Below are 27,643 nucleotides of genomic sequence, written 5' to 3' on the forward strand. Positions count from 1 at the left end.
ACCCCCAGGCCGTGCCCTCCTCGCCTTCCTCTCTCCTCGGAGGAGGCAGCTTCCGGCTGTGCTGGACCAGCTCTCCAGTCTGGGCTGCGGTGGGCTGGGCTTGTGGGACAAGATGAACACACACGGTGGAGGGCGGGGGAGAGCCAGCTGGCTGAGAAAGGGGGTGGGGGGCCAAGTCACCTGGAGGCCCCGCCAGCCAGTGAGCACACGGGGTGGGGGGGTAAGGGGGTGAAGAGCAAGAGGCCAGCTATGGGCAGTGGCCGGATGTGTAAAGGGGGCCTGAGGCCAGCCAGCTGTGCGCTAAGCAATGTCATTGTCCTTTTACTGTTTCTTCAAGACCTCCTTTGCCCTTGGAGGCTTTGGCTGTACAGTCTGGGCCTCCTTGGAATGTGTGAGTGTGGGGCTGGCCCCTGCTCTGGTGGGGGGCTCCCTCTCACCTCCGCTCTGTCCCCTTCCCCTCAGCCCTGCTCTCTGTTTCCAAACAACAGGCTATTTGCGTGGGAGAGACAGACTCCTCCAGCAGGCAGAGCTAGTAATGAGCTCATCAGCCCCCTCATTTTTATAGTTGCTGTGGTGCTTTTTTCATTTAAAAAAAAAAAAAAAAAAAAACGGGATGCCTGGGTAGCTCAGTAGGTTAAGCTTCTGCCTTCGGCTCGGATTGTGATTCCGGGGTCTGGGATCGAATCCTGAATCGGGATCTCTGCTCGGCGGGGAGCTTGCTTCCTCCTCTCTCTCTGCCTGCCCCTCTCTGCCTACTTGTGATCTCTCTCTCTGTGTCAAATAAATAAGTAAATTCTTAAAAAAATAAAAATAAATAAAATTAAAAATTAAAAAAAAAAAACCCTCTTTATGGGCGAGGGGATCGGGCTTGCTTCTTTGCTAGAAGAATTCTTCAGAAAGCTATAAGTTGTGTCATTCTTGGCTTCTTGTCTTATAGAAGAGCGGCTTCTTTTGCCTGAGTTATTCCTCTTACTTCTCCAGAGACCATGTGTCCAGAAGGAGTGAAAAATGCCCACTCAGGAAAGGACACACCGTCTAGCTTCCCACTTTGCTCCCCCGACTCCATAAAGCTCTGGCCTCCCCCTTTTCTGAAGTGCCTACAGTCAGGACAAAACTGCTCTAGCCTCTGCACAGGGGGGCTCTGTTCCACAGACACCTGCTGCCCTCCAGTAGGGACCCCCACGTGTGGGTGGCTGTGCGTGGGGACCTGGGGACCCCTGTGGTCCATCCTACCAGAGTCAATCAAGGCTCCCATCCCCCCACATCACTCCATTCTAGCCTTGAAAACAGGGAGAGCCCACACACGAGGCTACACTCCCCAGGACTCAGTCCCTGACCCCAGCTTCATCTTCTTCGCCCCCATGGTTGCCAGAATTCAGGCTTGGAGCTCGGAGATTCTGCATCCTGCTCTAAACCGAACTTACCTGAAGATCTCTGGGGTTTTGGGTCTGGGTGGAGGTTCAGCGGCCTAGTGAACATTCAGGAGGAATGAAGGGAAGGAGTGGGGGAGAGAACAGACCGTTAGTGGTGATGTGAGCCTTCTCCCGAACCCAAAAATCAAACGACGCATTTCAAGCTCTGTGGGAACACTGTCAAGGGAGAGGGCGAGGGAGAGGGCGCCATGGACCTTGACCACACACTGGAAAATTAACCCTTCCCACCAGCTCCCCAGGGTCCAGGTGTCCCTAGCAGAGCAATTCGTCTTCAGCCAGTCCTGGTTTCCAGAGAATTTTCGCCATCACAGAGCAACATGGCCTCACAAGGGCGCTTTTGACCTTGAGCGCTGTCCTTTCCTAGGACAGTTTCCAAAAGCTCTGTTCTATAATTAATGTCTGCTGTATCATGTGACACTTGTGGGTATTTAAAACCCACTCAACGTCCCCTGACCAGGCAGAAATCTCCTTTCAGTGTGCTCTCTGCTCTACACCAGATATCGTGGAGTCCATTGATCGGGGCTTCTTCAGCCTTTTGGAGTCTCTCTGGCTGCTCTGTGGACCGGGGGTCCTCCACAAGGACCTAACCCTTCAGCTTCATGGTCAAGACATGAATCAAAGGATCCTGAATCTATCCATCCTCCTTGGCTCACTCACCCTCCAGAGCCCCGGTGTCGGTCCCATTCTGGGCTAGCAGCCGTCACTCTGCCCCAGGCTGTGGGCACCGTTGTCGGGAGTGACCAGGAGTGTGCAGCCTGGAGGGGGAGGTGCCCCACTCCAAAGCCCCTCCCCAGCGCGTGTGCAATGGCGGTCAGATGTCCCTCAGCCTGTCTTACCTTCTTTCCCTCACAAGGAGGGAAAGGCCTTCACGTTTCTAGACCTATTGTCACGCAGTCTGCTTGGAAGCATCTCTGAGCCCGGACCGGGCAGAGCAATGGCTCACTGGGGGCACCCATCGTGTTCTCAAGGGGATCCCCCACACAAGGGCAGGCCCCATGGAGGCCCCTACTCGCCACTGTGTCTGAGAAGAGGCCTCATCAAAGAGCCTGCCGTCGCTGTGTTCCCATTTCCTGGGAGCCTAGTCCAGGCTTCGGGAGAGATGGTCAACAGAAACCCTCTTCGACAGCAGAGGCATGACAACTGGCATTTTGGGGGGGGTTGGTTTCTGGGAACTTGAGGCTAAGCCTAAAACTGCCTTATTCTCCCAAGAGTCGTGGAACCTGTGACCCACAATGGCCAGCAGACACCGCCGGCAACACCAAGAGGTCAGCTTATGGAGCCCTCTAATGAGGCAGCTCGGCACAAACACTGCCTCAGCTGGCTGTTTCCAGAGAGCTCTGGAGACCTGGGTCCGGGAAGGAAGACGGGACGGCCTCACCTGTGGCTGCAGAGGAGCAAACCCCGAGAAACTGTCTTGATCCACCACAGACGCCACCACCTGAAACGGAGAGAGGAGCGCGGGAGGCTCCGAAGCACAGATCTCCCACGCTGCCTGGCTTTCCCCACGATTCCCGCCTTTCTCTCCGTGCTCCCGCGAGCCCGCCCCCAGAGGCAGACACGGGCTAAGGCATGGATTGCTGATCCTCTGGGTTACAAGCTCCAGCAACTGAAGAAACTAGTACCTGCCCAGCCCTGCTAACCCAGCAGGCTCTCTCCGCTCTCTCTTTCTGTCCTTTTTTTAAATTGAGGTGGAATTCACATAATACAAAATTAACCATTTTAAAGTGAACAATGCAGTAACATCGAGGACGTTCACAATCCTGTGCAGCCACTGCCTCTATCTAGTTCCAAGACTTTTCCTCACCCCCAAAAAGACATGCCACACCCTCTCCTCCCAGCACCCGGCGTTCACCAATTTGCTTTCTATTTGTGTGCATTTACCCATTCTAGATAGTTCATGTGAAAGGGATTATGTAGCATGTGGCTTTCATGTCTGGCTTCTTTCACCTAGCATGACGTCTTCAAGGTTCACCCATGCTGTTACTTGTATCAACACTTTATTCCTTTTTTTTTTTTTTTTAAGAGAAGGGGACAGATGCGGGGAGGGGCAGAGGGGGAGAGGGAGACATTAGCAGGCTCCAAGTTCATGCCCAGTACATGCCCCGGCACAGGGCTCGACCCTACAGCCCCGAGATCAGAACCTGAGCTGAAATCAAGAGTTGGATGTTTAACAGACTGAGCCACCCTGGTGCCCCGTACTTCACTGCTTCTTATGGCCATTCTGCTGCATCACACGTTTATCCACTCATCCACTGACAGGCCTTGGGGTGTTTCCACTGACCCAGGCGCTCCTGAACTCTGCAGCTCTGAGAGAACCAGCTGCCCAGGCAGTAGGAACCCATTAGCCCTAAGGATATGTCAAAGTCAAGTGCAGCTATGGCAAGGGGCCGCAGGCTCACTCTGAATCACCTCTGGGAGGATTTAAGACCTGGATTTAAAGGAGTCCAGTTTATAAAGGCGTCTCCTCAGAGGGCTGCGGAAGCGGGACTAGGAAGAGCATGAAGCCAGGAGAATGCTGAGCTTGTCCGTTTCTCTCACATGCTTTCTCTCCATTTGCTGAGGTGACTGTAGCTGCACTTTCTCCCCGTTCTCCTCCCTGGCTCAGTCCCCCAGACTCAGCTACCAGTGACTAAGATGACTAACCCCGTGGCTCCCCGAGGCTCTCCCGCAGGGTCAGGCAGGAAGGGAGGAATGAGAGGAGCCAGAAACGATAAGCTAGAAGCGTTTGCCCACCTTTCAGCGAGAGCCCCACGCTGCCAACAGTCTCTGGCTGCCGTCCCAGGGGAGCATCATGGGGGGGGGTGCCCTCCTCCCCGGAGTCTGTCCCCACCCCCACCCTGGTCCTCACAGGGCGCACACCATAGGAGCCTCCGGGGAAGCTGAGGGAGTCACTTACTGTCGCCTTGCCTAGGTAATCCTTCTTGGCCAGCTGAGCCACTTGCCTCTCATTGGGTCGAAACAGCCTGCCCACAGGGATCACCACGGGCTCATACAGCTTCTGTTTCTAGAACACAGAGAGCACAGTGTTTTCTCACCTGCAATATGGGGCTCGTGATGCTTGCCCTGCCTCCCTCACTCAATGGATGCAAAGGTTCACAAAGGTAACCTCACAAAAGCAGTTTTTCTACATGTGTAAAGCCTGCCTTTGTGACAATTTCTGAATGTCAAAGGTGAGAACAGTTGGTTTCAATATCGCTTTGTCCTGAGAGGCTATATGGACATTTGTCCGTGTTATGCCCTGGGGAAGGAAGGAGGGGGGGCTGCCCCTTCCCCACTCCACAGACTCAACACAGGTGGCATTGCAACCACAAGGTGGCCAGGGTCCACGCAAGGCCCATGCCATGACCATCCTGGGGCTGCCAGCGAGGACTCAGGGGTGGGCAAGCAGGCACGGCCTCTGCCCCTGTGCTGGGATCCAGCCTTGTGTTCCTTGTTCCCCCCAACCCAGAGCTACCACACAGCCTCCTGGACTTAACACTGCCAGATTCACGATCCAAAACATGGGACCCCACCCTGGGATCGGTGTTACCCAGAGCTCAGAGAGGGTACAAGCACCACGTCCACGACTTCTCAACCTGCGCGTCCACCGAAGCAGAGAGAACTCCAGTGAGAACCCTCCAGCCACCCGGTGTCATCAGTACGCTTACCCAAACACATTCCATGGCTTTGTCGATTTTAGTATGCCTCTGCTCAGACTTCATGCTCATCGCCAAAGCTAAATGTTCTTCTGCCTGCTTCCACTCCTCCTTCTTGGCGTGCATGAGAGCAACATTATATAACACCTAGAAAAGCACAGGCCACAACACAGAACTTGAGGCGGCTCCAGATCGAGGCAGCAGAGAAGAGCTGGCCTGTCTGCTCCTGGGACGTTGCCGGCTGACATCCCTGCCTTCCTCAGCTTTCCCGGGGGTATCTCCAATACAACACCATCAATTATGCGGCCAGGTGATGTCCAGCACGAGGACGGTGTTAAGAAAACGTCATATGGTGCATAAATCCAACACTAAGTGCGTTATTCTTTCAACAACCAAACAGATCAGGAGGGGACAAAAGCTCTTGTGTTGGTGCCACCGAGCCCAGGCCAGAAGACTGGACAGGTGAAGAGTGGGGACAGAGAGGGCTCCAGACGTATCATCCTGTACCAGCAGCTGCAGAACTCCGCCTGGGGCATGGTAATGAGTAATAGGACTGTGGTATGGTTTCAGGGTAGGAGGAAACTCTGCGGGCAGAAGGGCAGTGAAGCCAGAAAGAGACTCGGCACAAACCCAGACCAGCGCTTCCCCGGGGACATGCAGGAATAGCACGTTCTCGGAGAATCATGATTTCCCAGGTCTCGGGTTGGGTGGTAGGATCACGAGCATCCGATCTATCACTACGCCTTACAACTTACACAGAGAATCCAATAATCTTTTGGATGCGTCGGCAAGATAAAAAACGACTAAGTGGAGTGAGAAGATTCTCAAGCAAAGATGGGAAGCAACAGAGAGCGGAAGAGGATCAGGCGGACAGCTAACAAAGAGGGCTAACTTTCCTTCTTTCTCGCGAGAGTGCAGTGGAGTCCCCCAGTGCCCCAGCATCCTGAGCGGACCATGAGCTAGACAGCCAGGAGCTGCTGCGAGGTTTTCTCAGGTGTAACCAGGAGTCACAGCCTGCTGCCCCGGGTTGGTGGGGCTGGTTCTCTGGAGTCCCAGAGAAGAGATAGAGTTGGTCAACTGAAGCCTAGTGGGGAAGGGAGGGGTTGGCCTTCTCTCCCCCACGGAGGACTTGCAGGGGACAGGAGAAGGCACAGGGACCCCAGGCCTATGTCTAATAGGTGGCCTCAGCTTCACTCTCAAATTGTGGCAGTAACATTGCCTGCTTCCAGATTGTTCTGAGAAATAAATGAAATAATTCGTATCAAGCACCAAGTTGGGGTTGCTGACACAGGATGCGTATTCAACATGTATTTACTACTACCACGACTGTTGTTTGCTGTACCGTGTTGGGCCTTGCAGGGCGGCTGAGCAGAGAAGGGCTTTTGTCCCGCTAGAGTTGCCTGTGTGGCTTTGGGGAAGGCGACAGGGCTGAGTTTTGCAGACCGATGCCATCTGGGGACACCTGCTGTTTATAATCAAAAGGCTAAAATTACGAAGGATGGTGCTCTCCTGGAAATCAGTGCTGCCTTTGGAGGCGGTGTCGCTGCCGTTCTCCTTGTCATCCTCATCCTCGTCCTCACCGAGGCCGCCCACGGACCGCCTAATACAGGCCACTTTATCTGCCTGATCTCTAATCCCACCAGGTGAGCAGAGGCATCGCTTCTGTGCTTGCATAGTGTTTCCACTGCAATCCTCTTGTCCTGACCTTACGATCTCACATTACACGTGACCGTGAGCTTCTGGTTGCTGCCACTTTGTCTGTGGAGCTGCCTGGCATTATAAAATCCATGGGGTGGGACACCTGGGTGGCTCAGTGGGTTAAGCCTCTGCCTTCAGCTCAGGTCATGATCTCAGGGTCCTGGGATCGAGTCCCGCATCAGGCTCTCTGCTCGGCGGGGAGACTGTTTCCTTCTCTCTCTCTCTCTCTCTCTCTCTCCGCTCGCCTCTCTGCCTACCTGTGATCTCTCTCTGTCAAATAAATAAAATATTTTTTAAAAAATAAAATAAAATCCATGGGGCTATTAATGAGTGTGTATGAGGTAAGCACTCAGCCCTTTACAGATGGTGAGGAGCCTAAGGCTCAAAATTGACACGTCACTCACCTAGGATCACACAACGGCTAAGCATTTGCCCAGGATTAGATCTCCATCTGCCTGATTCCAAAGTCTTTGCCATTGTGGTAGCCAGCTTCCAAGATCACTCCCAAAGATTCTCACTTCTTGGTCCTCACCCTCCTGTTCCCTCCCACATCCAATGGAGCTGACGTGGACAGCCAATTGGATATTATGGAAATGAGGGGGTGCGGCATTGAGGCTGAGTTATGAAAGACTTTGGTCTTCGATATTACTTTCTCTTGGATCATTACACTCTCTGGGGAAGCCAGCTGCCATGTCCTGACAAGACTCAGACAGTGTTACAGAGAACTTCAGGTGGCAAAGAATGGAGGCCTCCTGCCAACAAGTAACACTACCTTGCCAGACCCGTAAATCATCGTAGAAGTAGACCCTCCCCCGGCCTCAGTCAAGCTTTCAGAGGATGGCAGCCCTGGTCGACATCTTGACGGCCAGCCCTTGAGAGCCTGTGAGCCAGAATTCCCCAACTAAGCCACTTTTGGATTTCTGACCCAAGAAAATGTGAGATATAAATGGTATTGTTTTAAGCGACTGCATCTCAGAGTAATCTGCTATTCAACAACAGATCACCGATGCACTTCTCCTCTGTTCTGACAGTCTGCCACCAACATCAACAATTTGGTTCAGGGCCCCAGCCAGACAAAATGAACAGTTTATCAAGTACAGACATGTGGTGGGACTACGTTTTCGCAGAGTGAGTGAGTGGTGTTGCTGGGTGATGGCACCGGGAGCAAGCCCAGAACTAGAGGTCTGCATTTCCTTCCCAGGCTGTTTCTGGGCCTCAGTGAGCTGTCGTCCTCTGCGGGCATGTTTGACTGGTGCGGCCCAGCCTGGCCATGAGTACAGGAAGGAGAACTCAGGTCCTTAAACATTCCTATTAGGTTCTCTGCTCCCTTCTCTTAAGACCTTCTCCCACAACAGGCTTTTGTGACTCCATGACTAGAAAAGCCTAAAGGTCTTCAAAAAGGACGCTGTGATTTCTCAGAAATGAGGGTCAGACCGTGGTGAGAAGAGAGGGGTGGCATTATATGTACAAAAATGACTGAGGGTCTCATGGGGAGACCATGGAAACTCCAGGTTCACTTGCATAAAGGACTATAAAACCAGTATTTCCTGACCCCAGGTCAGTTCAACTCGAACACCAGGGAAGCATTTCTCCCATGGGATTCTGCCTGGATGCCCCCATTTTATGATCCTTTTTCTATAGCTAATCAGTCCCCCAACCCTTTAGTCTGCATAAGTGGTTCTCACTGAGGGGGTGGGGGCGACTGGCAATGTCTGGAGATATTTTAGGTTGTCATGTGGAGGGGTAGGGGAGGAGCTAGAGGCATCTGATGGGTGCACAGAACAGTCCCCTACAATAAAAATTTATCTGGTCCAGCAAATCAGTAGTGGTGGCATGGTCGAGAAACCTCTCTCTAGAAGGTTGGCCAAATGCCAACCAATTTCCTGAAATTCCCAAAGCCCCATTTCTCTGGCCGGTGAGAAGTGAAGTGAGTGGCAAGCTCGCCACCGCCGGGCTGGATGGGGGCACTTGTCCCCAGGGGCCTGGGCAGCTGTGGACTCTATTATTAGCCCTGAGCAACCCTGGGAACGCTTGGCTTTCTCCTGCCTGAGAAACTAAAGCAAGGGGATTTTTTTTTTTTTTATCAGCGATTCTTCTAAATAAAGATCTATGATATTTGCAGGCCTTTTCGTTTTTCAAGCTAGTGGTGTATATTTGGAATTTAGGAGGGGGGCTGGGGGGGTTGGTTGGAAAAAGCATGCGAGCCTGTGAAGTCAGAGCTGGTCATGTCTCTCCCTTTTGGTAATAGAGAAAGTCAGTTATCCTTCTATGGAAACCTTTCCTAAATGTGTACTTTGATTTGTTCTGTGAGCTGGGGAGGACAGATTTGTGCCAAATTATCCTTGCTATTTCTCTGGGGATCAACCAAGCACACAAAGCCAGAGCCATGAATAGCAAAGAGCGTGGTCTGGAACTCAGGAGCTCAGGAGGGTTATGACATGGATAGTGAACCCATGATTTTGGATGTGTTGGTATAATGCTGAGCAAATAGCTTGTCAGCTGGAATTATGCAAATTGTTATGCAAATTGTTATGAATACTTTCATAGGCCAGCACAGGCGGTCCCCATCCCTTCAGAGAACCCAGCAAGCTCCTTTCCAAAGGGTACTTTGAGCCTTATGTCAATATATTGCATGCCCTCAGTAACTGGAGACTCCGGGGTGAGCCTGTAGTTATTGATCTGAGCCTTTTCTTAAGGGGAACTCTGAGTCCTGAGGCCCAGAAGCCTTCTCCAAGCTCCCAGAGGTTTCAGCAGATCGCTGGGCATCCAAACTGTCTGCTGTTCCCTCAGCCTTTGTGTGCTCCTGCCCGGATTGGGCCCTTCCTCCTTACCTCACAGGCAAACAGCTTGAACTGGAGCCCCAGGATCTTGTAGTCTATCAGCTGGTTCCCTCGAAGCTGAGTCAAGGCCTCTTTAAGGTCTTTAATAGCTGCGTCATATCTGCGGGACAGAGGGAGATGAGACCACGGCCCAGGGCAGAGAGGAGCAAATGCAGGTAGAACATGCACTGGCTTCCCTTCCCCGGCCTGTCTCACTGGGGCAAGAAGACTTTCCAATCCCTTTTGTTCTGCTTTAGCTCTTTGCCAAGGCTGAGCCCCAGTATTCCACATTACTTCGTGTGAGTGGCATCCCGGGACAGTGTGCATCCCAGCACCCCTGGGGATCCCCCCAGATTCAGGCCATCATGGGTACTTTCTTCTCTGTTCACAGGATCCAACTCCTACCTTTCTGACTTCACTTCCCAGCAGAGCCCTCATCCTCTCCCAGCAGCGCCAGCACCTGCCCGCCCCAAGGCCCCATGCAGCGATCTGGAGCCCTGCTCACTCCTCATAACACCCCCAACCCCTGCTCCATCCCCCCGACCCCACCCCTCAATGCCAGGCCAGGCTAGCTTGACCTGGCTCGGCTCAGAGACTCTCCAGAGCCAACGACATTGCTCTCCTTCCCAGAGCCTTCTCCTCCCAATTCTTTTGAGTCCAACTCAGCTTTTGGTTTCATGGCTTTCTTAGCCTCCTCCCTCTCCACACACTTTGGAAAACAGAAGAAAGAAACCACCAGTTAAGCCAGATGGCATTTCCAACCCTACTCTTGGCACTGGCCATTTGCTTTGTTGGATTGCCATTGTGCTGGCTGGCTCAAGGTGTACAGGGCTGCTGTCACTGGCTTTGTGACAGACAGTGGGGCTGACCACATCAGTAATGCCCACCGGGATATGGGCAGGACCTGGACTAGGTCTCTCAGGCCTGCCCTTAAATTCTGCAGAGTCCCTGGGAAGAGGGAGCTGCAATCAGGCTGCAGTGGGTAGGAGACGTGAAAATCAAGCTGCCCCCACCTCCTCAACTCACTGGCCCTGCAGGAACAAAGGTCGTTGCCCAGTCATGGTTCCACCTGGGCAACGGAAACAAAGGTGCCTGAAATTCGGACACGGGCTGGTGATGCGTGCCTGCACCTTGGGACGGGCGCTGAGAGAAGGGGACCAGATCCACCAACTCTGCTCTTATCCGGGAGACCCTGGCAGAGCACATTCCTGGCCTCAGGTTCCATGTCAGTAACATGAGTGTATCCCGTAAAAGGAGTGTATTGCATTTGAGGAGCCTGTAATAGGAGGCCGTTGCTAGTATGTGGTCCCAGATCCAAAACGCCTTGGACCTGAGTCCTAGCTTTGCCACATACAATCTGGTGACAGAGAGGAAGTTACTGAATTTGTCTGAGTCTGTTTCCTCCTCTTTATAGTTAGAGAGTAAATGGTCACATGTGCCTCCCAGGGCTGTAGGAACAATGATGAAGCACCCAGGAGCTCAGGACCTGGGCAGTTTGTCCCCAGGGGCCTGGCAGCCATAGACTTTGTTTGTTTGTTTTTTAAGATTTAATTAATTAATTAATTTGACAGGGAGATCACAAGTAGGCAGAGAGGCAGGCAGAGAGAGGAAGAGAGAGAGGAGGAAGCAGGCTCCCCACCAAGCAGAGAGCCCAATGCAGGGCTTGATCGAAGGACCCTGGGATCATGACCTGAGCCAAAGGCAGAGGCTTTAATCCACTGAGCCACCCAGGCACCCCATGTAGACTCTATTATTAGCCTTGAGCAACTCTGGGAATGCTTAGCACACACAGTAATTTACTTTTATTATTACTATTATTATTATTAGTTATTATTGTTATTAGCATAGCTCTAAAATTCTGGCAATGACATTCATATGCCAATCATCTATTACATGCATAACACTCTACAGTGAATTAGGTGTTATCTGGAGATAAACTCCACGGTCTCAGCCGGTGGAAGCATGATCTCAACGGGCCGACCCAACCATCCTAAGGAACGTGTGCCCAGGGCAGCTGGGGCAGAAACTACCTATGCTGTCACCGTTGCTTCGGGGTCACTCACACTGCACCTGTGGCTTTAGCAGTAGTGAAAGAAGACAGGCGGGATCTGAAGGAGAGTGGCTTTCTCTAACACAGCCTTGTTGTTTAGGTAGATGACTGTCAAACGTGCTAAGAGCCTGCAGGACACTCCTTAAGGAGCAAGAAAGGTCATTGACCTGTTCTTACAGACACTGCCAAGAAGGGGGAGAGACTAGGCATCCCTGTTGCTCCTTTCTAAGCTGGGAGATTGGGTGACTGGTTCGTCGGGCGGATGCAGTTTCCATTGGGTTCCACAGCCTGCCTGGGAGGCAGCTGAAGGACCTCGGAACACACTTGGAGTGCGGTCAGCATTCACCCTGTCATGTGACCTGCCCCTGGGCCAGCTGGCTGAGCAGGAGAACTGCAGCTGTGAAGTTACATTGACTACCTGGAAACGAGTGAGCCCAACAAAGTCCTCAGAATTCTCCCTCTCATCAGGTTCTAAAGAACTGCACCCCCAGGGGAGGTGGTAGAGAAAGTGCTGGGGAATTATTCAGAGTGCTCACTTTGTGTTGAGAAACGGGGGTGGAGGCCCCCTGCTAAATGTCGGATTTAAAGCATCGCCCTGACCGCCTGCCACCCCCCCTCGTTGACCTGGAGCTGCACGGGCTTTGACACTCAGCTCTGCTCCCCATTGTACAGGCTCTGCATAAGCTCAGTGTGAGACTCCCAAGTCTCATTCAGCCAGCCCCCACCACCCTCCAGCCATTCGGAGCCTACAGTGTTCCCAAGGAGGCCAGGATGCTGGCATCCTCCTGTCAGGTTCTGCGGGGCACGGGTGGGAGTACTTTCCTCCCACGCTGTCCCTACCAACGACACTCCCCCACCCCAGCCCTGCTCTGGACCCAGAGCCCCCATTCCTCCAGGTAGGGGTTCACCAACACACCACCAACCTCTAGGGGCTTTCCATAGCTCTGAGCCCAAGAGGGTATATACTCCCCATCTTGGCAGTCCTCTCTGTTGAGGTTTCTCAGTAACCACCGCCGTTCCTGACTGTTCCCATCCCACAAAGTCCCCTGCAGTCCAGAATCCTGCCCCTCATGCACCTGTGTCCAGGACACTGGAGAGTTCTAGCGAGCTGGAGGACGTCAAAATGTCAGAGCCCTCCAAGGCGGAGCTTGGGCTCAGACCCTTTCCTACTGCAAAGACACCATGGAGAAGCTCTGCTGTGTTGCCTCCGTGGGCCGGCTCCGTCTACAGGGTTTGCTGTTCCTAACCTGGCCCTGAGATTCCTAAGGCCCAGAATTGGAACCGCCACCACGTAGAGCTCCTTTCCCCTTTCAAAGGGCAAGGTTGGGTCAGACAGGTGAGGGTCGGTCATAGTCGGCACCCAGGCCCCACCTGCTTCTCAGAAATGCACCCAAATTTTGTCCTGTGGAACTTCATAATGACGGGAGGGCCGCACAGCAACACGAGAAGGGCGGGGACTGGAGTGGGAGCTGAGAGGAAAAGCGCACATCCCATCGTCACCCTAAACAACCCCCATTGCAATCTAGAGGGATCCCTAGCCCCCTCATTAAGAAGTAATCTTCCTATGTGCCTAGGGCACTTATTTCAAAATTCTCTCTCATAGCACTTGCCCCTTTCCACCTTGCATGATAGCTCCTAGCGTTTGTGACCTGTTTCCGCTTTTAATTTGAAGGTTCCTTAAACTGAAAGTTCCTTTAAGGAAACCTCTTTAAGCAACCTTTCGCTTCCTTTTGTTTAATTAATTCAATAAGTATTTATTATTGGATTAGACACAGAAATATGAGTGAATAAGATTTCATCTCTCAAGAAAGAGAGTCGTCAAGGAGACAAATATACAAGCCAAGCCAACCCCTGTCACCGAGTGGAAAGATACTATTTTTTTGTTTTGTTTTGTTTTCTGGACAGGTACTATTTTAGAAGGTGCAGAAGAGAGTGGTAGCCACGCCAGGGCAAACTGGTGGAGGACAAGTGGGAGCATAGGCAGCTGCTGGACCACGTAGGAGCAGCCCAGGGAACTTCATCCTGTAGGACTGGGATCCACTGGAAGTTATTAAGCGGATCACATTTATTTTTTTAAAGATTTTTTTTTTTAATTTGACAGAGACATAGAGAGTCCAAGTAGACAGTGAGGCAGGCAGAAGAACAGGGAAAGGCTCCCTCTCCAAGCAGGGAGCCCGACTCGGGGCTCGATCCTAGGTCATGGGATCATGACCTGAACTGAAAGTAGCCACTCAACCAACTGAGCCACCAGGTGCCCCACATTTGTTATTTTTGGTGTTTTTGTTGTTGTTGTTGTTGTTGTTTTAAAAGAGGATCGCTCTGGAATAAGACTAGGGGTTGGAAAAGCAGTTTGGAAGTAATTTCAGTTGTCCTGGTGAAAATGAGGGTCTAAACCAGGGTGGTGCTGGTGGAGAAAAATGGGTGTATTGAAGAACTTGAGAGGTCAACTTGACAAAGTTTGGAGAAGAGACAGGTTGATCCCAGGGAGAGATTTAGCAGCTGATTGACTACAGGTGAGGGTCAATGCTATGGGAGAGGGTGAGATCCCTTAGGGTTCACGTATGGATTTTTAGGGGACACTGAACCCCCTGATATTGTACATAGAAGGATGTGTGTGCTCTTCTGGAAAGACAGGCCATACATTTTGCCATTAAACAACCACCTCTGGGGTGCCTGGGTGGCTCAACTGGTGAAGTGTCCAACTCCTCTCTCTCTCTCTCTTTTTTTTAAAAGATTTATTTATTTATTTGACAGAGAGAGAGAGAGAGAGATCACAAGTAGGCAGAGAGGCAGGCAGAGAGAGAGGGGGAAGCAGGCTCTCTGCTGAGCAGAGAGCCCGATGTGGGGCTCCATCCTGGGACCCTGAGATCATGACCTGAGCTGACGACAGAGGCCTAACCCACTGACCCACCCAGGTGCCCTCCCCCAGCGACTCTTCTCTTGATTTTGGCTCAGGGCATGATCCTAGGGTCCTGGGATCAAGCCCTGAGTCGAGCTCTGCACTGAGTGGGGCGTCTGCTTGCGATCCTCTCTCCCTTTGCCCTCCCCTGTGCTCTTGCACGTGTACTCACTCTCTCTCTCTCTGAAATAAATAAGTATGAAAAAAAAACCCAACCACTGCTGTTGGGATAAAAGGGGAAAGGGTCAAGAGCAGAGCCTGGGAGGTGGGGACACCAATGGGAACAGATGAGCAAAAGAAAAGCAGGCAGTTCAGAGTCCAGTATAGTGCCTCGTTTACATTGTTTCCTCAGTAGACCGTTACTGAATTGAAGATGAACCTCAGTAGATTTTTCTCTCAGATTTAACTATTATCAACCACAGACGAACTGAATCCTCGGTCTCATTCCTAGATCTAAGATCTGTCTGCTTCACTTAAAATCTGAACCTTGCAGGTTCTGGGGCTCGTGGACATTTTTGTGTAAAAATTTCTTGTGGGAGCCTTCCCTCTTTGTCAGTTCTCTCCCCTCAGTACAGGCTGTTAGAGCTAATTAAAGGATGGCTTTAGAGTTTGTCTTTTGAGATTTAAGATCAGCTGGAGGGTTGGTGCTCTGGCCTCCCTGGGAATTCCATCCATCTGGAGAATATAAGGATGAGGAAGGGGAACGAGGAAGAATCATGCTAAGAAGGGAGACAGAGGAAGGACGCCACCAAAAGGCAAATGCTTGTACATAGCTTCCCTCGGTCCCCAGCTTTCTCTCCCTAGATAGCCTCTGTGTCTGTGGGTTTCCTCTGGGAAGGGAAGTCTTCCCACTGCCCTTCCCCCTTCAGGTGGTCGCATCTACATCTTGCAAGTCCTCTGAGCTTCTTGTGGTTGCCCCTGGCAACAGCTGAGCACAGCAGTTTTCCAGACTGTTTCTGACTAGACCCTGAGATCCAAGCCTTTCAAGATTGCCCCGGACGAGAGTCCCATCGCTCCTCAATCCCCGGATGTTCTTTGCTATCTCCCCTCCATCCCATCAAGCCCCACCTCACCTGCTGCTCCTGCGCTCTCGCTCTCTCTCTCTCTCTCGCGCGCGCGCGCGCACACACACACACACACACACCATGCCGCCCACATCACGCCACCCACACCATGCCCCCACCACCATTTTCACTGTTTGAAAGTTCTTCCTTAGGCTGAGCCAAATTCTCCTTCCCTAGAACTTGTGCCCACTAACGAAACAATTCCTACAAAGGGAAGTTTGCCATCCCCTAACACATTTTAAGTGAATGCTTAGAATATTTTTCCTTTGTTATTTGTATGTCTCTTTTGGGGGTATCCTGGGGGCAAGTAGTGGGAATTGAGATCAACTTTCATTTTCTAATTCTTTGGTTTTTTATTAATAATTCCATGTTGACTGTATAGTCAACATGGAATTACATGACAGAAAATACAGACAGGCTAGACGAAGGACAATTGAAATCCCTATAATGTCACCACCCAGAAAGAACTGCTGGCAATGTTTTGGCCTATGGCCTTCCAGACCATTCTGTCAAACAGAAATGGGATACATGTTACACATACTGTTTTGGGGGGGAAAAAAAAAGTACATACTCTTTTGAAATCTGTGTTTTAAATTTAACATCTGCTATGAATTTTTTCCCATATTAATATAAATGCCACTTATCTATCTGTATTAGTATATCCTTATATATAGAATGTTAATAGGTTACATTCTCATTCTGGTAGCTACATGGTATTTCACTGAATGGATTAAACCAGCCTTTTGAAAACACATCCTGTAGGAATGAAGGAAGGTCTCAATGTGGTTTCACGCAAATCCTCACTGTGTGACAGCTCACTGCCTCCTAGTAGAAGACCATCATGGGTGTTCCCTTGATGGCCAAAATACTACCAACCAGTGCTGCCCAAGCTATGACCCATCAGGGATGCCAGGGAGGGGTCACACCAGCTGGAGGGAAGGCCTGTGGTGGTTACGTGAGGTCCCTGTACGCTGTGAGTTTGCTGATTGCTAACTGGACGGCAGGCATGCACTCCCTCCCTCCTTCCCTGGGGAAGGCTTCTGCCTCACACTGACCTATTGCATAACCTGTCCAGAGACGGTCAGTCACACTTCCCAACAGAAGCTGGAAGGATACTTCACAAACACAAAGTCTAGCAGTGCCAAAACCATGTCGTGGCTTCTCTGAAAACTTCCCCAGCTTGCGCAACACTGGACCACTTACTTCTCCATGTGGTAATAGAGCATCCCTCTTTGGAAGTACGCCACTGCCAAGTGTTTGTCTCGGTTAATGCTTTTGGTGAAGGCCTGTGGAGAGAAGAAGGGTCCAGACCTGATCCAGGAGCTAGGCAGTGAGGAAGGAGAGATGAGCCCAGAGGGAGAGGCAAAAAAGGGTATGAGAAGGGTCGATGTCTTGAAGGTAACAAGAAACTTAGAGGTCAGGTGTTTCTATAAGATGGAGATGTTAATCTTTGCCTTTTGAGATTATTGACCGGATTAAAATAATAAAAGTAATGAAATAGGAGAACAATTAAACTGTTATATACAGTATTATGTTGATTAAGTAAATAAATATCATGCAATTAAAATAATAACCAGAATGCATTATAAAATGCTGGGATAGGGCCTGACCCAGGGAATCAAAGAAAGGTACAGCGACTGAGCACCAGTAGCAGAAGCATGTGAGGACAGATCTCGTGCGGGGAAGGGGGATCTGGCAGGGGGCAAGCAGGCAGGTGATGGCATAGCTGTGTCCAGACACATGGACATGCTTGGCCCAACTCTCTCCCCAACCGTGTGCACTCTGCCTCCAGCAGCCCCTGGAATCTGGGGTGCTATTCGCTCAGCTTCTGTGGGGAGTTGGGGAGTACAGGCCTCTTCCCACCAGATGTGAGACCCTTGCCTGCTTCCGTCTGCCCACCCTGGGGTCTGATGTGGACTGTGTGCTTGGATTGTATTCCAAGTGGCTGCTCTCTTCTGTCTTTGCTCACTGGCTGGTCATGGCCATGGCCAGGATGGTTGTGGGAGGAACTGAGTCTCTAAAGACGCTGGGGAGTCAGTCACCTGTCCACACCCCCTTGCAAAGACTGGCAGTCAAGGGGGGGAGAATAAGAGCTAACATTTACACAATGGTGTGAAGTTACACAGCATCTACTAGTAGTTGGTGCCTCACTTCATCCTCAAAATGTCTGCCCCTCTCAGGAAGTCTTCATGACTTGCCAGAACCCCAGGTCCAGAAATAGGCAGAGGTGGGATTCGATCCTAGATCTTCTGCTCCCACACTCCAAACCCTCTCCAGCTTTCCCTGACCCACCCAAACAGTGATCACTGAGAGGGCTCAACCCCACAATGGGGAATATGACAGAGAAAAAACAGTTGAGGAGACACCCCACAGCGTGCCCTCTGCAGACATCATTAATCAACATGGTATGATTCGTGCCAGCCTCTCCTTAAAAAAGTGCCCCTTATAACTGATGAGAATTGTCACGTGACAGGACACCTATTTTTCTTAAGCGTCTCCCCTTGCTCTCTAGGGCAGGCAAAGCTCACACATATGAAATTCCTGGAAAGCCCAAAGAGGAGTTTTCTAATAGGTGTGCAGCAGCAAGATGAGGATCCAGGAGCCAGCACGAGTTCGTAGAAGAAAGCATAACTAGGTGTGAAAGAACAATTCCAGAATGATTTGAAGTGAATAGATGGAGAAGAAAGGAGCGCACAACCCACAGCCCACGGTTCCCAGCCAGTCAGTGCCCAGCAGAACCACTTGGGGGGAAGGAGAAAAAAAGAAAGAAAGGAAAAGAAAAGAAAAAAAAATACACAGGAGCTGGTCAGGCTGCTCCCCAAGCCCATTTAATCAGGATCCCCTGGGGATGGGGCTTGGTCAGCTTTTGTTCTTTGAAAGCTCCCGAGAGGTTTCTGAGGTGCAGCCTGGGAGGAGAACCACTAATGACAAAGGCACGAAGGAGGAGGCTCCCTGGAGAGGTGCCTCCACTCACCTTCTCCGCCTCAGGCATGTTTTCCAGGATGGTGTGCACGCACCCGATGTTGAAGCAAATCCTGGAGTGGGGGTCCTGGACGGCAGTGAAGGCATCCAGGGCTCCCTTCCAGTCTTTCTTGTCGGCTGCCAGTACCCCTTCATTCCAGAGGCTGATGGCCTCGGCCAGGGACATGGTCAGGCACAAGCCTGGGGCCCGGGAGGCTGCCAGGACCCAGAGAGAGGGTGAGCAGGGGTCTCCCGCTCCAGGGTGGCACTTGCCAGGCGCAGCACTCCGAATGGGGTCCAACAACGTCTCAGTGTTGCAAAGGCTCAGGAAATGTCCCCACCTTTCGGCAACTGACGCACAACCCTACCATGAGAGAGAAAAGGAAAGAGCTAGAGAGGGCGGGCAGCCCGGGGGGTGGGGTGGAGTGTGGGGGAGAGGAAGTACATCAGATACTGCCTGCCACGGGTCACTTCCCCAAAATGCTTCTGCTCTGTCACCCAGCAGCCCTCTGCCTTCCACTGCCGCTTTGGGGCGGCTTTCGGTCAGGTCTCTGGCCCCAGGCTCAGGGCAACCTCGGCAGGTGGAAGCGCCTTCCTGGGCCTCCCCTTCCACACCTTCCTTAAATGAGGGCGTTGGAGGAGAGGCTGGTTCTTTTCAGTCCTGGATGAATTCCTTGCTCCCGTTCTCATTACCTCATTGACTATCTGGATAGAGGTGGTTTTTGTTTTGTTTTTTAATCTGCAGCTAAAATTGATAAGGGGGAAAACTGTAGTCTAAGGTGGCCGACCAAACCAGCGAGGGAATTGCAGTCCCTGTCTCAAAGCCCTTCCCGGCTCTTCCCTACCCTGTTTCCCGTGTGCACCAGAAATACCATACGGAAGTAGAAGGGTATAAATTCCCCTCCCTGCTAGTGCTCGGGGCTAGCACCTTTGGAGAACGGTTTCTTCTGAGCCCGCCGGTATTAAATAAACCTCCCATCCTCCCAGGTCTCCGAGACAGCTTGGCTCTTCGGTCAGGACCCAGTGCACGTTCCCTAACACGTGGTTCCCGGCCCGGGAAACCCAACCACGCCGGCCCACTGTTGCCACCCGTTTGCAGCATCGGCGGGGCAGGGAGCGAGCGAGGTCGTAAAGGAGAAGAGCGCGGCCTGATTTCCGGCAGTCTCCCTCCCGCCTGGTCGCCTCAGGCCGACCACGCCCCGCTGTCCCCAACCGGACTCAAAGGAGACCTGGCAGGTGACGACCTGGTCCCCACGTCGGATTCCGGCGAAGCCTGGGACCCCAGGACCCAGTCAGGCCCACGCGTCGGGGTGGAAGGGGAGACTGACCACCTCCCAGAGACCTCTTAGAAGTCTCACAGGTCGGGCCTTCCGGGGCGCAGCATCCCTCAGGTCAGCAATGCCCCGAAGGGGGGTGGTCAGGAAGGAATTTCCAAAAGGAAGGGAAATCCGCAGATCAGGGCCTCCGGGAGTGGGGGGCGGGGTGGGGGAGGAACTGTAAGAACATGTGGAGTGAATGCAGGAGTGAATGTGCAGTTCGACCTGGCTTGTCTGGCGGACTGAGTCTGTGGCTTCACGGGTGGGCACCCTTAGTGTCCCCAGAAGCTTATGGAGTCTGAGTGGGCCCTAACTTGTTTCCGTGGTGACCTCATGGGGTCAATGGCGAGCCCTACGGGCACCAGTCTGGGTTTATACGGACTCATTTTGGCTAAGAGGCACCCAGGTGTCCTCCAGGAGGGCGGACAGGTGAGCATCTGACTGGTCTCTCCTCTGGAGGGACACCCACCCTTTGTCTGTCTTCAGGCCAGCGGCACCGGGAGGGAACACACAGGGTGGATAAGAGAGCCCCTGGTCATCATGGGTGGAAGCTCTTCCAAACCTACGGCCTTAGACTGTATGCTTGAAAGTTTTGAGAAGTCTCTCAGGAGACTATGGGGTCAAAACGTCTCCTGGAAAATTAAGCTCATTTTGTGAACCGGAATGGGCCACCTTCGGGGTCGACTGGCCCTCCGAGGGTGCCCTGAGCCCTACCCGCTGTCCAGGTCATTTACACAGTCATGTCGGGACTCCCGGACACCCTGCCCAGTTCCCGTTTATCGCTTCTTGGCTTCAGGTAGCCCAAACTCTGCCCCCACACGTCCGATTCTGTGCTAATAGGAAGGACCAAAGTCAGATATTTCTAACACAAGTAAACGAGCCCAAAGGCTGTGAGGAAGCAAAGCTTACCAGGGAGGCCCTGCCCGAGGGCATCGGCAGCAGCAACAGGGATGAGCTCTGGACAAGGATGAGCCAGTCAAGAAGCATGGGGACGACTGTCCTCCTCTGACCCATGGCCTTAAGCTGAGCTGCAGGAACACGGTGCTCCTGCTGCTTCTCAGTGGCATGTGTGGGGAGAACCTGATTTAGCAGCTCGGACAGCCCACAGGAAAACTGATCCAGACAGAAACAGGATGTAAAATAACAGGAGCTCTCATCCTTACGTTGGTGGGGGGGCACGTCTGGGTGGCTCAGTCAGTTAAGCGTCTGCCTTCCACTCGGGTCATGATCCCAGGCATCCTTCAGCCAGGGACTTTAAGGAATATTCCCAAGCAGCTGCTGAAACTCCCTTTATTTCTGGGAAATTCACTGTCTGGCCTGACATGGACTGCCTTCTCCCCCTTGTTGGCGGGAAAATATGGCGTCTGCTTCTCTGGAGCTGATGAGCTCCTGAAGCGGAAACCGTTTCCCTGCCCTCTAGCAGCACTTTGTCTTTCCTGCCTCCCCATCCCCCTTCTCCCACTTCTGTACCACCTTGGGTGCAGCCTGCATTACTGGCTTCTAGACCATCCTCGGTGCCTCAGGCACCATGGCTCCTCCCTTCACTGTCAAGGAGCAAGAACAACCCCTGGACCTAACACCCCCCACTCCAGATTTCCCCACGTGTCTCAGGTGAAAATTGACCCTATAGGAACATAATGAAAATCAACCAGGTGGAACATAATTCAGTATTTAAACTAAGTTTGTTGGTTTAATTAAGCTAGACGTGTCTTTTAAGTTATCAGCAGTAAACGTGAAACTTCTGTTCTCAAGGTTTACTGAAGGTCAAATAACCTCATGTTACCTCTATTGCAATTTGTTAACAAAAAGATGACTACAGGGATGGTTAACTGTCTCAAAGTTTTCTTGGGTGATTGTTAAGATAGCTTTCAAAGTCTTTGGTAACCTAAAACTTTAAAGTTTTGCTTGGATGATAAATGGAACTGAATACATTGGACATCTAGCTCTTTTCCAAATAGGATAAAGTGCTAAGTCATTAATTACTGGACACAAGTTTGTGCTTTTGACTTCTTACTGCAAAGAAACCAAGGATATTTAAATCTGATGGTAAACATGTTTTGTGCTTAACTGATTCACAAATTTGCCATTTAAAGAATTCTGGTGTTATAGTTCACAATTGGTTACTCCTTAGTCTTCACTGGAGATTAAGGTTTCTAGAGAGTGCAAAATTCTGCTAATTGTAACTAAGACTAATGGAAATAAGGGAAACAACTCTGTATGTGGAAAAGTAGGAGATATGTAAGAAAGATAAGGAATTGGAATGCATTTTTGTTGAAGGTAAAAGAAGGTAATTTTGTCCTAAATGAGATGGTTGTTTGGAAAGAAATGACTTGGGATAAAAATCTGAATGAATAGGAAAGTTGTAGAAGGTTTATGGAGGGAAACTTTGGAACGGAATTTTTAGATGTGGTCGGGACAGACCAAGGTTGAAATGAATGGATTTTAGAGTACATTGGTATAAGATTGAAAGTCTGCTTTCTCTCTGTTCAAAAAGGCAAAGTATTCTCTAATTGTTGGGCCGCTCTTCATAAGAAAATGCAAATAGTTGTTTTCTCTCTGCCTGCTTAGAAAAACCAGTTTCTGTGTCTTGCCTTTATCAGGTCTTTAACATCCCTAATCCTATTTAGGCTCGTGCTTTAAAACTTTCTAAGGTTTTAACAAACATCCCCAAGATTTAGATCGTGAACAAAGTCTTGTTGACTAATTACGCTTGCTTGTTCGGTATGTAATGTTCTGGTTCGGGCTATTGAAATGTTATGTATCACAGAATAACTGAGTTTCTTTGTCAATCATATCATAGTGAACTATCAGATCATTAACCATGTCCATTTCTGAGTTTTTGTCATTTATAATTGTCCTTATTGTCTTGCAAAATGAGGTTCATCTTCAAGGAGGTTCATATAAAGGACTCTTAGGACAATGCAGGTATTCAGTATCTTTAAGATCAGAACTGAAATGAATAAGAACTTCCAGAACTAAGTAAAAGCTGCATTCAAACTGAACCAGAATTAATAACATGGGACTAAATGAACTAAAAAGACAATTATAGTTCTGTGATCCTTGTCTGAAAAACATTGCCGGTTTCTTAATGTTCACTCTTCCTGATTGAAGATACTTAAGATTTATATGACTTACAGAATTAAAATAATTTACAGATTAAAATAATCATTTGTAAGCAAATTAAAGCATTCAGCTTTTCTCTCTATCTGAACCCTCTGAAACTCTAAAGGTCTGAGTAAGTATACCCTCTTCTATGGTAAGCCTAGTCATTTGCATAAGTTCAATAAGAATCTGTTCTCCTTGTAACAGGACACCATTGGAAACATTGGTCATTTTACCAAGGCTTTGACTGGAATGTCATATTTCAGAAAGACATGCATAGATTCAGATATGACCCAACAGTTTTAAGGAGTGAAGGTTGGCTTTATAAAACCTGGAGCCATAAAGCCCGTTGGAAATGTTGGCCCGGTACCTTGCTTACAGAGTTCCCAGCAGCCTCACCAAGTGAGTAGTAAAGAATGTCACTTTCTGGCAGGTGTAGGGACCCTCTGGATATTTTGGAGACCTCATGAAGAGGAATCTGCCCAAATCTACCAGTATTGCAGGTATGTCTGATGGTAAGTACTTGGTTTGGCTTCTGGCTTGGAGAGGCTACTAGAAGTTCAACGTAGAGTTTCCTTATAAAGTTCCAGTAAAGCAGATCTAAAAGATTTATATGATCACTCACTGTTCTTGCTGAGCTTATGTAAGTAATTAGGCCAAGTTCGTTAAAACTGATCTTGTTTTTCAAATAAATTAGTCCTGATTTGGCTATCTCTGGAAACGAGGGTTATTTTAGAGAGAAAAATTACATTTAAATAACCAACTTTTGTGGATGTTAAATTCTAGATTTGATTGTCTTTAAATGTTTGTTGTTTACCTAAGCTAGACAACCTGAGGTAAACTTCAGAGAAGTTGCACAATAGCTCGTTTAGACAATCTTCTTGTTTTTTATTCTGTGGAGATAATAACAGTCTCCCATAGCTCATGATTAAACAATTGGCAAATGGGATTGATTCCCCCAAAATTGTATAACTTATCACCTTGGCCAATTCTATGTGGCTGGGATAATGAAATCATTCCCTGAAAGCCAGAGCATACCCCACTCCATAGGGTTAACTATAGACTTGTGGAGATAATGGATGACCCCACTTTATGATTGGATTGGATAATGTACTTGGGAATGCCCTTAACCTCTTGATAAGTCCTCCCCCATTTGCCAGTGATTCCTTGTAGGTAGAATATTAAGGCTTTACCCTAAAGATGTCTTTCTTAATTGTTTCATCCCTCACAGTCATATTTATCCTAGAAGCCATCTCTGTTGAGGTACAATTGCAAACAAAGGCTTTAGTTAAGCATACAACTCCCCTCCTGATAAAAGGAGCCTCAAAGCTCACTGTGGAATAGTCCCTGACTGTAATGATTTCACATCAGGTCCAGAGTGTCTTAGAACCAAAGGCCACCAATGGATGATGGAGGCCAACTTATTAAATACCAAGCTACACTTATAGATATGCCTTAAATAATACCTAAAACCTGTCAAATTTTAAACCCACCTACCCTTATGTCTGGACCTGAACATTGTACCTTCTATAGATCATAGCTGTTGGAGGTCTTGTTTATTCTAGTCAGCTGGATTTTAAATATTTCTATAGCTAGGGGCACCTGGGTGGCTGTCATTAAGTGTCTGCCTTTGGCTCAGGTCATGATCCCAGGGTTCTGGGATCAAGTCCCACATCAGGTTCCCTGCTCAGTGGGAAGCCTGCTTCTCCATCTCCCATCCCCTTGCTTGTGTTCCCTCTCTCATTGTCTCTCTTTTTTTCTCTCTGTTAAATAAATAAATAAAATCTTAAAAAAAAAAAAAAAAAAGATTTCCATAGCTATAATTCACCTCAAAGGCTCTATGGCAGGCCACTCCGCACCGCCTCCCGCTAATAAGCACGCTCAGAGGAGACCTCAAACAGATTGGAAACTTAGAAGTGTCCCAACACCTCCAAGTCTTGTGAAGAACTCCCAGGCACATCTCCCGAGAAGCTTTAAAAAGGACTCCCTTAAACCACAGTGGACAGGGCCCCACACTGTTGTTCTGACCACCCCTACTGTCCTCAAGGTCTTAGGTAAATAATGGGTCCACCACTCTGGAGTAAAGAAGGCTCACCAGTCGGACAAATCACACCAATGGAAAGCCCAGCCAAACCTATGGACACACTCCAGCTCCACCTTCAGTGAGACCCCACCAACTGATGGACATCTGTTTGCCATGGTCCCTGGCTATCATCGGCGTGATAGCCCTCACCTCAGGAGTCGGACTTTATGCTGCTGCCCCTTCTGATTGGACTTTCCTCCAGAAACTTGTTATTGTTATTGCTTATTCAGCAACTTTAGGATGGATTGCTAAGTTCATAGAAAACACTAAGTTCATAGAAAACACTAACTTAGTGTTTTCTATGAACTTAGGATGGATTGCTAAGTTCACTTAGTGTTTTCTATGAACTTAGCAATCCATCCTAAAGTTAGCGGCTGCGCAGATACTAGACTTGCAGGGCTATCAGCCCATAGTAGATGATAATGATACCCTCTAAACCAGGTGTTTAAAGAGGCATCAAAGGAGGGCATGATAAGGGAAAAATGAAAAGATGGCCAACCAAACCAGCAAGGGAATTCCAGTCCCTATCTCAAAGCCCTTCCAGGCTCTTCTTTCCTACCCTATTTCCCACATGCGCCAAAAGTACCAAGTATGCAGAAGTAGAAGGGTATAAATTCCCCTCCCTCCTTATGCTCAGATCTTTGGAGAATGGTCTCCTCTGAGCCCGCTGGGGTTAAATAAACTTCCCATCCTCCAAAGTCTTCCAGTGCTGCTTGGTTCTTCTGTCAGGATCCCGTCCAGGTTCTGAACAAAATGTAACAAAATGAGCAATTAACAAATTTCTGAGACAGGATGGTCTTGCATCTCTACCTGAATCTGAGATAACTTTTATGAACACTTAGGAAGCTCAGGGCTGACCAGCTTCTTGCAATTGTCAAAATTAGGAGGCAGCTCTGACGGTGAATTATGACTTCTCCCATCCTTCTGGGAGATACTGAAGATAGGAAGCATCTCATGATAGCTAATGCATGTCCTAGTCTCCACAGAAATGGATTTAAGGTTCCTTTCCTTGCTGCCCTGGTAAAGGAAGAATCCTTGAAACCTCCCTGATGAGTAATGGAAAGCAGAGGGTGTCACCAATTTGATTTACTCAAATCCTCAAATCACTAGAAAGTGATATTATGACTCCATCCAGTGCGTAATCAGAACTTGATTAGCATGCTGATTATTCCTAGGAAAACCAAGTGGTTTTGTAGTTAAGCTAGATTTTATTTAAACCATTGTTCTTGTTGTTCCTTAATTTTTTAATTTTATCATCTTAGTGGGTCACACAGGACGTTCCTGAGCTGACCCCCATGGATTTTCTAGCCTTATTTTCTGGATTGTCCCTTCCCAAAGCCCTGCAAACTCTGCTACCTATTCCTCTCCCTCTAAGTCTGCATTTTCTCCCCCTTTGCTTTGGCCCAAGCTGCTTCCTCTCTCTGGGCTGCCCTTTCCATGTCTGCACCTTCAAATCCACCTTGCACAATGCCTGCTCAAAGATCACTCACCTCCAGAAGCCGCTGGGAAATCAGACTCACCTGAAAGCCCCCAAACTGTGATCTTGCCTTCTTTTCCCACATGGTACTTGATCATTCTCCCCCAAAGTAGAATTCTGTGTGTGCATCTTAGCCCCTTGAACAGACCTACTGTACACTTCTGTGGGGAGGTCCTGGGACTCCCGCATCCTTGTAGACCCAGAACCCCAGCAACGTTGTCCATACTCAGCTCTTTTTTTCCTCTACCCTCCTATTGCCAAGCCACTGTCACTCCTCACCTTGCCTTATCCCCTCTATCCATTCTGCATCCTGCAGCCAGACTGGCATTTTAAAATACAAGTCGGATCATGCCCCTGTATTGAACCTTCAGATGCCATCTCGTTGCTGTTACAATACAAAGCCAACTCTGTCTCATGCTACAGACAGGACTCTGCTTGCTGCCCCATGCCCTTTCTGGGCCATTTCCCCTCCTCCAGTCCTCTTCCCCAGCCCTATTTCCTTCCTGGGTTCTTCAATGAGCTGGGCCTGTTCCCTCTGCCTGGAATGTTCTTCCCCCAACCCTCTGCCTGCTGGTTCCTACTCATCTTTCTCTTCCTCTGAATGGCCTTTCATGACCATGACCTCAATATGAGCATCCTGTGATGTCTCACAGCCATTGGTTCTCTCTGGTCACAGTGTGGTTTTGTTTTTGTTTCTTTGTTTTTTAAGTAAGGTCTGCACCCAATGTGGGGTCTGAACTTACAACCCTGAGATCAAGAGTTGCATGTTCTACCAACTGAGCCAGCTGGGTACCCCTGGTCATGGTGTTTGTCCCAATTTGTAATTGCATAGCCTCTGTGAGATTGTTTCTGTGGCCCAATCCAGAGACAATCATTACTACCTTTAATTACAACAGTTATTGATACTATTGATACTATTGATACTATTACTTCAGCCACTCTTCATTCCCCTTCCTCCTTTTGGTAGAATCCTACTTTTGTTCAAGTCTCTGCTCTCCTGAGGCCCTGTGCTTCAGTGAAGTTAAGCCCCCATCACTGCCCCAGGGAGTGGTTTAGACACAAGCCTGAGATACAGTTATGGTGAATAAGACATTAGGGGAAGTCTA

The 27,643-nt window shown here is 49.7% G+C and overlaps 1 protein-coding gene across 1 annotated transcript in view; it reads right to left on the minus strand.

The window, feature by feature from the left end:
- The window catches only part of NCF2 (neutrophil cytosolic factor 2), a 30,563-nt gene extending 11,613 nt beyond the window's left edge, over positions 1-18,950 (minus strand). The window contains exons 1-7 of the mRNA XM_004767935.3: positions 18,573-18,950; positions 16,802-16,884; positions 9,598-9,706; positions 5,081-5,215; positions 4,330-4,437; positions 2,812-2,871; positions 1,425-1,468 (exon numbers count right to left, since the gene is read on the minus strand). Coding sequence (XP_004767992.1) covers positions 1,425-1,468; positions 2,812-2,871; positions 4,330-4,437; positions 5,081-5,215; positions 9,598-9,706; positions 16,802-16,884; positions 18,573-18,746 — 713 coding nt within the window. The 5' untranslated portion in view covers positions 18,747-18,950. The remainder of the gene's footprint in view (positions 1-1,424; positions 1,469-2,811; positions 2,872-4,329; positions 4,438-5,080; positions 5,216-9,597; positions 9,707-16,801; positions 16,885-18,572) is intronic.
- Positions 18,951-27,643: the final 8,693 nt, after the last annotated feature.

This window comes from Mustela putorius, unplaced genomic scaffold, assembly GCF_011764305.1.
Source record: "Mustela putorius furo isolate JIRA1106 unplaced genomic scaffold, ASM1176430v1.1 tig00537335_pilon_pilon_pilon, whole genome shotgun sequence".
NCBI classification, from domain to species: Eukaryota; Metazoa; Chordata; class Mammalia; order Carnivora; family Mustelidae; genus Mustela; species Mustela putorius.